The 11,438-nt window shown below is 42.9% G+C and overlaps 1 protein-coding gene across 1 annotated transcript in view; it reads right to left on the reverse strand.

The window, feature by feature from the left end:
- Window positions 1-1,070: 1,070 nt before the first annotated feature.
- LOC104498341 (wings apart-like protein homolog) overlaps window positions 1,071-11,438 on the reverse strand; it is a gene marked incomplete at both ends in the record, with an annotated part of 22,478 nt that continues 12,110 nt past the window's right edge. Inside the window, 3 exons of the mRNA XM_010141697.1 lie at window positions 1,071-1,207; window positions 1,439-1,591; window positions 4,677-4,772. Of these exons, the coding sequence (XP_010139999.1) occupies window positions 1,071-1,207; window positions 1,439-1,591; window positions 4,677-4,772 (386 nt within the window). The remainder of the gene's footprint in view (window positions 1,208-1,438; window positions 1,592-4,676; window positions 4,773-11,438) is intronic.

The raw sequence follows: 11,438 nt of genomic DNA on the forward strand, positions 1-11,438 counted from the left end.
TAATTACATATATATACTATATATATTAAAACTTTGTTTTCATTTGTTAACAGAAAAAAAAAATACAGTGTTTACACTAGTTAGGATCCATGATATAAACACGAAAAGTAAAAAAGTCAGATTGAGATTTCTGGAAGTTTTACCGTATGAGCAAATTAAGTGGCTCAATACGAAAACCATTCCTGAACTGTCACTGTAGTATTAATTTATCCTTATCATAAAGTACAGTACTGGATAATACTCCAGCAACAATATTCATTGCTTGGTTTTGAGAAACATGAAGAATAATTTTTAAAAATAGTTCTCTTAAAAGTGCATCAAGCTGCCTCTCATCCACAGCTGAATCTCCAGTAAAGTGCTCTCATCACCTGTCTGCATGGATTCAAGTTTTTCCTTCTCTATCGTTTTAGTTTTGCAAAACAGGGAGGAAAATGTACAAGTATGGGGAAAAAAAAAAAGGAAGAGAAGATGGTTATCACACATCACTCTGATTTGTTCCGTGGACATAAAACTGACACCAATAGAAAGTCATGAACTTTTTCAATGCCAGACTACCATTTTTGATATTAAATTTTAATAACGTGTAACTTGAATATTATGAGTGTGATGAGTAGTTCTAAAGAACTCAGGCAAGCTTCCAATCACTACTGAGGCCACACCACTCCCAGTGATGCCAGCTCTTATTTCTCCGCAGGAGATACAGAACAGGCAGTTGGAGTTAAACAGGAGCTCAGCGTTACATTAGTTCTAGATTATAGCCGGCAAACTTTCCACTCCTGGGGACATCGCACACATGATTGCACTGAACAGAGAGTTGTTACCAGGAAGTAATTTTTTAATTTATAGGATGGAAAGCAAGGGTGTGGAAGATAGCTCTTTCTGCACAGTTTTCTATTTCCTCTTCCTAGGTCGTGCTGCTTTGGATTAGCCACAATATGGTATATGGTATCTTGATGATTATGTGCAGATGTTGTCCTTCACAGCAGAAGTCCAGGTAACCACCCACACACCACTTCATTGATCAGTATTTCATATGTAGAAGTTCCGTGTTTGATAGGAAGGTCTCTTACCTAAGGCAACGTGTGTTTAGGGGCTGATTGCTCTTCAATCCACTTAGCAAGTACTCAATATCATCTGTGAACTCTTGATTTTCACCAAATTCCACTACATCATTGAAGTGCTTTACATGCTGAACAACAGTGTATAACTGGAAGAGACAAATATTTTGACCTAGGTAAGTCGCTCTCGGGATTGATGATAACCTTAACAAGTACAGTTCAAAATCTAGGAAACATTAAGAAGTTAATGAAGGCCGTTCAACTATTTATATAAAAACGTTAGCTTTAATAGGAAAGCCAAATTTCAGGTTGACACTGTTCCTTCAGTACTTAGGATTACCAACAATTCTTTATCTTAAAAATTCGTTAAGAATACTTACTTCTTTGTCTTCTTTCCTACATTTCAATGCAGTTACTATCTCTTGATAGGGCTGAGTAGGTATTGTCACAGTTTTTATCACTTTGGGAGGTGGTGCAGGAGCCTTAAAAACTCCATCATCTTTATGAATTGCCTCCTTTGAAGATAGCCTTACCTATTAATAAGAAAGTGCTACAATGGGCAGATGTTTTGAGCATGTACACATACACTAAATACATCAGGAAACAGTACAGGTGTGCAATCGTCAAAAACTCACATTCTGGGACTATTTAGTCTTTGCCTTACACTACCAAGATGTACCTAAGCTGGGTGAGCACGTGTCTACTCTTAAAAAAGAGAATTATGATGTCAGAAACTAAAAATGCATTTTTAAATACAAAAACCAGTTCTAAGTGGCCAGGAAAGCTCCAGTAGAATTCTGCAACTAAAAAAAGAAGAAAAAAAGAAGTCATTTACACTGTTTCCTCAAGCTTTAGGGTAAGCAACCAACCACGTTCAGTGTTTAAAAACAATTGTGTCGATACTTCCAGTATCTTACCCCGCAGACTGGAGCTTCCAGAACTGACTGAGTTGGTGGCTATGCTGAGCCATCGTTAAGTACTCTGGTCTGGACACGAGCACAGCACTGAGTGATCGCTGTCTCAGCACAGCCCAAACTGAAAAACTCTTGTGCCCCATGTTCTGATCTCTAACTGTGGGAGGCTGCCGTGCTCAGGGCGTAGCTACCACAAAACCCACCTCTGAAAACTCAAGGCTCCAAATGGCATTTTGCCTCTAGGTAGAAGACTACCAGTATCGTTTTTGTAGCACCATAAAAAATTGGCACACAGGCAAGTAAGAGAGGCATGGTGCATGTCTCAACCAGGGAGAGCATGCTCTTGTAAACCCTGGGGTTCCCTGCGCACTGGCCTTAGTCCTGTTTGTGGTGTTAATATTTTAGGAAAAACGTACTATAGCATGAAACACAGCACAGCTTATTCTGAACTTAGACGGCAGAGAACTTGACGTTAGCTCTGGAATAACTACTGACAACTTTCCAGCCATCTCAGGCAAGTATTACAGGTTTCTCCTCAACCTGCTCCTGTATTAATTCGAGGCTACTGCAAGCTTAAGCGTCAGCTTGTCTTCAGATTACTCCTTGGGCACAAATTCAGTTGTGAAGACAAACAGAAAGCAAGGCATACAGGAAAAAGGCCTTCAAGTGCCAAACTCTAAATGTACAAGTGCCAGTGACAGTGGTCATTTACTCACCCTCAACCTCTAAGTAACATCTGGCACTTAAGTTTCCTTACACAGAAAAATGAGAATTTTTTTGAAGTGTGACTGAAAAAAAACCCAGAATTAATATGCAGGCATAGTGGGTGCATTAACTGTTAGTCACTCCGGGGGATATTCTGAGAGCACCTTATTGTGCACTGTATGTTGACAGTCAAAATTAAAACATAAGCCAAAACAACCTGCTCCATTAATGGAGAACTCTTTACATGCGGCCTTGATCACTGTGCAGCGCTTCAGGACTCGCTCGCTGAGACTCCGGTGGCAAAATGCTAATAAACCACCCTGGCAAGCTGGTTTAGAGCACGTACTGGAGGACTCTGATCTTATCAGACCCTGAATCCAGGAGATCCGCTGCTGGAGCTCATCCAAGTCTTGGTTAATGGCTTCCCCTTCAAAGCAAATTCCAGGGGAGCTTGGAGAGGCCAGGGAAAAAGTACTTGGCATAAGCAGGTTCCGTGCTCTGGGGTTCTCAGCATAAACCTCAGACAAATTTCCCAGATCTTCAGGTAACAAATTTCTACAAAGACTAAAAAAGGCAGCATCATCTGTGAGGGATTACTGCCCAGCATTTGGGTCAAGGCTCATTCGTCTTGTAGCTCTTAAATCTCAGTCATACACACGTAAGTCAAGGTTAAGTAAGTGACTGAAGTAACTTCAATGTACATCACAACATGAGGAGCAGATACAAATTCTCTGTTCTGGTTTGCTCAGTACCTCAGGCAGATTCCTGAATTAATATTTTGATGGTTCCAGTTACACTGGGAAGTTTGACAGAACACAAAATTGCGTGTCTGAATACGAATGACTCAGACACCCTCCTCGCCTGAGGACGATTTATTCAAAGTCTGTCTGAGAAGACTCAGACAAAATCCATCTTTAAGTTTGCTATCAGCGTACTCCACAACAATGGCTATGAATGCAAAGATTCAGCAAGAAAAGCTTCAGTTCAAATGCACGTAATTTAAAGGGAGAACGGGCTTCAGGAAAAACCCTGGGTGAAGTTTCTGCTCTCTCCTCACCCACTGGTGGTAATGCTTATTTTACACTGAGTCATCTGCCTTGTCCCAGCAGCACAGTGAACACTGAAGGAAGGCTGCTCAGAATGCTGGGAGGATGCAACCAAACCCAGCCACAAATCAGAGGACCTGGTGCCAGAACACCACACAGGCAGGTGAAATTAAAGAAATCCACAGAACTGAAACTGCTGACATCAACGAAAGCACAGGACTTCTCACTGCAAAAATAGCTACTCTCCAATTTTCTGTTCTCAGGCAAGTGCTGTAAGCGAGGCAGCGAGTGAAGTGACATTCACTGACAATGCTCTTAGCATCATCACTAACAACACTGACATATGTAAGCCCAAGAGCCTGGATTCTCAGGGTCTCAGAGAGTTAAAAATCCATGACCGTAAGGCTCAGGGTCATCTCTGATTTTTGAACACACAAGTTACTTTAAGAACTGTTTTCACCTCTTAGACACATGCTCGTATCTGCATTTCTGGCTGGATGCAGAAGGGTTTGTGCCTTCCACAGCGCCTAAAGACTCAGGTCAGCAATTCACAATACATCATGAGAAGAGAGAAATAATTATCTCTTCTTGAGTTTTGTCTTTTTGACCTGTGACTGCCAGATTTCTCTGGGTATTGCCAAGTTAATGCCAGGGGTTCTTACAGCAGATGAAATCGAGTCCCGCGTTAGACAGCTCAACTTCTGCGGATTAGGGAACGTAACTTGAAGTAATTTTTTGTGTCTATATATTGAAATGATACGAAGCCCCCGTTCTAGAGCATTTCCAAGGACAATTTCTTTCCTATCAAATACCTAGTGGCTCACATCACAAAGTGCACTTCATTCTGAATTACTGTGACATTACCAGGTATCAAGAACTTGTGTTTCAAAAAATATCACTGACTCTTACAAGGAGATTAACTAAACCTGAGAAAACCTGAACAGTCTACTTACTGGGACACTGGGGGTTTTCAAAACCGGTGGCGCTGGCAGAGCCTCTGATTCTGGCTGGTTCCAGTGTCTAGCATTATATACAGCTTTTGTGGGAGACTAGAAGAGAAAAAAGAAGTTATTTTTTTAAGCAAATTTTCCAGTAGTCACTATATACTTCAGAAATGACTGTGGCAATAATGCAGCCAAACAGGTAAAATGAGCTTCATTTTTCCCCCTTCCATATTCCCAGCAACAGGAGCTCTCAGTATCGTCTGTATCAGAAAACCGGAAAGGCTCTGAAGCGCGTGGTGGTTTTAAAGACAAACGGACCCATCTGAATGGCTAAAGACGTGCTGTGGATGTACTGCCAAGAATTTTTCAGGTTTTTAATCCTTTTAAAATTTATCCAAAGGCAAAAAGGCTGCGACCTTCCTATAGTCAAAACCAGACAGCCATGGGGGGAAAAAAACACGTTAGCAAACACCCCATCAGGAGAAAATATGACTAGTTTAGAATCAGAACGTAGAACTGATACAGACTTTGAAGCTTGCAGGAGTAGAACACACGCAAATGAAATGCCTTAATCCATATTAATAAATTAAAAAGCCTTTTCTTCCTGCTCAAAAATGTGTCATGGCAAATCAAAATGCATCACAGTTTACTGTCCTTGTATTTTGGGGAAATATACTCTAATTCTTAGAGGAAGCAAAGACTGAATTATGTTTCCATACATTCCTATATACATCTAACTGCATAACGATATTCCAGACTAATAGACCACCCCTTCCCGACATGCCATAGAGTGTGCAAACTGTGTATCTACGCATCTCCTCACACACACACAGCATTTTAAATGCAGAAGGAAGGAGGAAAAAAAAAGAAAGTTGGGCATTAAAAATCATTTTCTGACAAAATATAATGCATCAATTATTTAAGACAGCGACTGGCTCAAACCCAGCCCGCAGAAGGGCTATGTGTAGCAATCCCAGCAGCACCAGCGATGGATTGAATACCGTTCTGTGAAGTGTAACGAGGTTTTGGCACGTCAAAAGCTAGAAGGTAGACTTTTGTGAGTCAAGAGTTGCTGTATCACTGTCAGATCGCTGCTGTGCCGCATCGTTTACAAGAAGAGAAGGCCCTGACTAACACGACTTCAAAGAATATTAGCAGAATGAGAATCTCAGCTACGAGTTTTCAGAGCCCAACAGACCTGTCAAGAATCAAATCATTTTTGTTTCCAGACAAGAGAAAAGCCTCTTTTCCTCCTACAGCAAGCTTTGATGTGATCATAAGAAACTTAACTGAGTTTTTTAACTGAGATTTTTAAATTATTATTTTAAAGCAGTACTTAGGTACCCTTCAGCACCAAGCACACAATGGCCAGCATCTTGATGGTTTCACCTCCTTCCCAAGGAAGCTCCTGTATTTGCAGGTGATGGACATAGAAAGCCCTCGAGCAGCCACCATGGGCACAGGGAGGAATGACTACAGAACGATTCTGATCATTTCAATTTTTAACTCGCCCAACTAAGAGAAGCACTAACTTGCCCCATTTCCTGAGTCTCGGCAAGCTCCAGAAGCTAAACCGAGAAAGCAGTCTCGAGTTCAGGCTGCACAGGGCGATGGTGTCCTGGACCCTCATTTGAATGAGGTGGACTGCTGGCAGGACGGCGAAGAGGTTAACCCTCTTGCCTCCTGAACGCTTGCGAGCAGCAATTCTTACCCGCAATGTGGCTCGGGGTTTGCGTGAACAAAAGACCTTTTAGTAACACAGACGCTTTTTTTACTCATGAAACATATAATGTTCTACAAATGCATGGAAAAAGAACCACTAAATATTTTATAGACACTCTCTTCTTTATTCTTTGAATTACTCACAACTGTTCCACAAATCACGTCAGTGCACACTCAAGACTGGAAAGAGAGGGTATAAGTTTCAGGTGCTGTATCCCGGTCTATGGGATAATTGAAGGAACTATCGCACTCTATCAAGCAACCAGCAAAAAGGTCCAGCATATATTTAGCATCAGTTTCAGCTGATGCATAATTCTCCTTAACCTTGCAGGGAAGCTTAACTACTGCAATTCTGACAGCAGCGTGCTGCATTACAGCCACCAGAAGTCCTATTAACACTGGATATTCGCTATTAATAGCCCCAAATCTCACTTAGAGTCTCAAATAGTATTCTATCCTTGCTTAAAGGACATAAATATATTAATATTCCTGAATTTCCTGTCTGTCTGAGGTCTTTGCCATAGCAGCGTCAGGCTCAGCACAGCAGAAGCAGAGTCACGCTGGCCCTGCAGCTAGTTGTGCTCCACAAGGCAGCAGTCGGGATGCGCTCTTGCTGCCAGACGACAGGAGCGTCCACACCCTCAGCTTTTTGGAATTTAGCACCTCTGCTGCAGACACGCGCATACGGCAAAGAGGCCGGATGACAGAGAGACAGTTCAGCATTTCAACAGGGAGTAAGAACCAAATACACAAACCAGCCGTGCCAGCATTGTCACAAGGTCCTCACAGCACAGCATGTTTCCCTCAGCAGCTGATGCGTAGGAGAGTTCAACAGGGCAAACAGATAAAGACAACTCCTCCTAAATACTCAGAGGCTTCCTAAGTCACATCCTTTTGGGTTAATGGCCAAAAGTGGGCTTTTCTTCCTGAATTTTCCTCATCCCTTACTAAATAAAAAACTAGAGCATTCCAAAGGGTTTTGTGATGAGGCACTTCCCAGCTTGCATAGGCACTGCCAGGGCAATACGGAAGAAAGCCGCATTTTATGTAAGAAACCAAGTAATACCACCAATAAATGCCTGTTCTGAGAAACAAGGATGTCCTCGTTTAAGAGCTCTCTTCTAACAGAATGTAAATTGTAACTGAAAATAGTAACCACTTAAAATCTCAAATACTTATGGAGGGTTAGTTTCAGCCACCATACCCTGTAGTATCATCCATTTTTACATCAATGTCCATAACTTCATACCTTCCTAGTAATATTTAACGGGACAGCAGATGCTGTTCCCCGGCATCCCCACCGTCTGGTCCAGGATCCTGTCTCGTACCGACCGCACACAGCTCGGCCACCAAACACACCTGCAAAAATCCTGCTTTCCAAAGAAAAATGTTCTAATCAGGTCTAACACATTCCACAGAGACATTGGAGCCTCTCGTACAACTCACACGGACGTGGCACCCTCCTTTACCACCGCCTCTTAAAACAACCTTCACATTTTCCCTGGCAACACAAAACAAAGATCACTTTCCAGAGGAACTGCAAAGAAACTGCACCGATACTGATCAGTTGGTAAGCACTGTGTAGACCTGCTTTAGATTGCTGCGCAACAGAACCGAAGCAGGAGAGGCATCAGAAATCACATGGATGCTGGTGAACAAAGACCTGTCAGAAGGGCTTGATCACAAAGCAAAGGGGTTTGCTTGGTTGGGTTTGGTGGGGTTTTTTTTAAGGCAACTCCAATGCTTGTGCTAACAGGCTTTCCTGAAGAACCAGCGCTGACATTTAAAGCAGCAGCAATTTAAGGAACTGACTGACTTTCTCTTAAAGAGAGGACAGCTTTGCAATTATTCAAATAATGCAGACTTTTAAGAATTCTTTCTCTCAAGATTAACTTAGAATAGATGCAAATGGAAGTACATCACTCCTTTGAATTCCATGGTCTTAAGGCACGTAAGTTCTGCAATATTAATCAGCTGTAAGAGCTTCTGCACAACAGTAGAAGAGTTTCCCTTTCCCACACATACAGAGCTGATGGAGGCTGTTGCACCTGTACATGTCTGAAAGCGCAAACGTTGCAGTGAGGGTATAAAGCACATTGCAGTGTGGCACCGTGTGTGTGGTTCTGGGGGGAGAGGCAACCCCAGAATTAGCACCAGGGATTTTACCAAATGCACAGGGCTGCCAGTTGTGTAAGATCATCCCCAAACGGCACAAATGATGGGTCACGCTTAACCTCCCACCCCTGAAAGCCTCAAAGCTGAAGTTTCCAAGAGCTGGTGCTCTGCACGTACTGGTGCGGCACCACCTGCCACTCATCAACACAAGAATAGCGAAAACAGGAGCCAGGGACGTGAGTCATGCTGAAAATACTAGCAAAGCAGGAGAGACAGCCGCTATGTGCAAGCCAGGTCGCTTTCCAAGGTAGAAGACAACAGCAAAAGAAAACCCAAAGCCACTTCTCACAGATATCCTGCTAAATGCATTACTTATATCTGAAGGCCTTTCAGAAAGACTGCAGGCCAGACGCTCATCAAAACTGCAAGTAAGTTCCAAAGAAACCCCAATAAACCAAAATATACGATTATTTACCACTCAGTATTCATAACTATTAAGAGTTCTCCTCTGTCCTGCATATCTCACTTGGAGCAGGAAAAAGACAACAAGGATGTTACACAGGATGTTACAGAACTATTCATAATGGACTGCTTCTTCGGAACATCTCTTCAGAGCAAGAAGAAGAAATCACACTTCAAAACAGGGAGATGGAGCACCAGTTTAGCACAGGCTGAGCCATGCGTGTGTAGCACAAAAGAGTTGATCTGGACTTCAGATCCAATGGCAGTTTCCAACAGCAGTCCAAAACCAGAAGCAAAGCAGGACCGGGTCATTCATTTAGCATTCAAAATGTGAACCGCACATCCATTATTTGCATCACGGTGGCAGATGAGAGCCAATAAATCACCTCTGGTTGCCACGGACCACTTCATCCTGAGCTGCTACACCACTTCACGCAGTGCACAATAAACCTACGCACGCGCACAGCTGGACAGCTACCTGTTGTTAGACACAACTGAGAGTGTCAGCAGCAGTCAGCACAGTGGGGGCGGGGGAGAGGGGCGGAGGAGTCACCGAAGCTTTTCTTGCATCAGACTTCTGAACAACTGCAAAATGTTTTTTCTTCCCCAAAACTCAAAACAAAGGGCAACAAGGCAGAACAGGGGGAGGGGTCAAACATCTCAGGGAAGCAGGGAAATTTAACATGAAGAAACAGGCCAGTTTGGTACAACAGGAGATTCACCCTTGAACACAAACAGCTAATGGTGTTCACTGTGCTGCTTACCCGACTGTTCTCACAACTGTCAGCTCAGCAGCCATATGGGTACGGTTACTAACATGGCCTGAAACCTGTGTTAAGTCTAATTAAAAGAGACAGGGTACAGCTTTGACATACCACAGAACTGGAAACATCACTGCAGTTAAGAGGGGAGAAAAACCTGCATCTGCCTGCAAGTAACTGTACCAGCACAAACACCTCCTTGTGAAAACTGCTGGACAAAATTAAAAGAGACAGGGTACAGCTTTGACATATCACCACAGAACTGGAAACATCACTGCAGTTAAGAGGGGAGAAAAACCTGCATCTGCCTGCAAGTAACTGTACCAGCACAAACACCTCCTTGTGAAAACTGCTGGACAAAATCCCTCCCCTCCTTGTTGCTACACAAAGGCAGAGGCAAAGACATCCCCTCCATTAATCCTAATCTACTCAGAGTGTATCAAGCCACTAACAGGAAAGCCATACAGAATCACCACAGCACTGAGTTCCAGATCCAGAGCTCATACGGCTGGGGTGTGCGTGTGTGTGTGTGCACACCCTCGTAAGCATTTCCATGTGGACTGGTACAACATTTTTCAAGTAGATCGCCCAGGTGCCCTTAGTTACGACGCTGGTTTGCATTGCCAAGGCTTGTACCCGATTCCTTTCTGATGAAACCAAAGATGCTCTTCCAAGGAGCACCTACCAGCTGTTACTAGGGTTTCCCTAAAGCAGACCAGGACAAAGCTAATTCCCAGTGAAAACCTCTAGATCCGTATAATGGGGACACTGGGCCCTCAACACCATCTGTTTCACTCTCAAGATGTTCCACTGTGATGTTAAACATTTTCCATTCAACTGTATTTCTCTGCTTCCGGAAAGTACTCACAAGAGGAAAAGATTTTCCCATTAATTTTCATTTGTTCCTCTTGCCTCTCTGAGGATGTAGCCTGTCACCTTCACGTTACACTTGACATCCCCACCTGTCTCAGAACAAAGCTACGGGGGAAGAAACACGTCCAGCAGCGTTGCTACCATAGTTCCACCCAACAGCTGCATATGGAGGATGGACTAGGAAACAGTGGTGCCAGGTGGAAAGACCTCAGCTCAGCATCTACCAGAACACACCCTCCCTTGCCACACTTTCACGTGAAGGAGTGGGAAGAAAAGATTTTTGATCAGCATCTAATGACTATCTTGAAGTTAACAGACCAACTCTGGGTGTTTGCTTTTGCCCTGAGATGGCTTCAAGGTGTTATGCCCCAACTCTATCCAGTAACATTACAGTGGCCACTTCACTGCTCAAATTAAGTGATTAATGTCAAAACCTGCCAGTCCTGATTAGTAACTTTACTAACTGAAAAATTAAGCATTGGTTTTGGTCTATTTATATTAATAAGAGAAAACCAAACCTCTCTAAATGGAAACCAGTATTAAATAAATATGCTTACCAAAGAATCTGATTTTGCAAAGATTAAGAGTAATAATCCTGTCAAGCTTTGTTTTTTAACAAATCAATGCTTCAAGAAATGGATTTATTCTTACATTTAAAAAATTAATGTCAGCGATGTCAAATATATCCTCTGTATATACTGGGTTAGCACTTAGATCAGCTCATCTTTCATGCATTATTCCAACAAATAGTTCTCGGTCAAATATCCCCCAAAACCCACTTCGGGTCAGGGCTGGGCAGACCATCTGCCAGAGCAGCCAGCAGCACACTAGAGGAATG

This window comes from Buceros rhinoceros, unplaced genomic scaffold (genome assembly GCF_000710305.1).
Source record: "Buceros rhinoceros silvestris isolate BGI_N320 unplaced genomic scaffold, ASM71030v1 scaffold36128, whole genome shotgun sequence".
NCBI lineage: Eukaryota > Metazoa > Chordata > Aves > Bucerotiformes > Bucerotidae > Buceros > Buceros rhinoceros.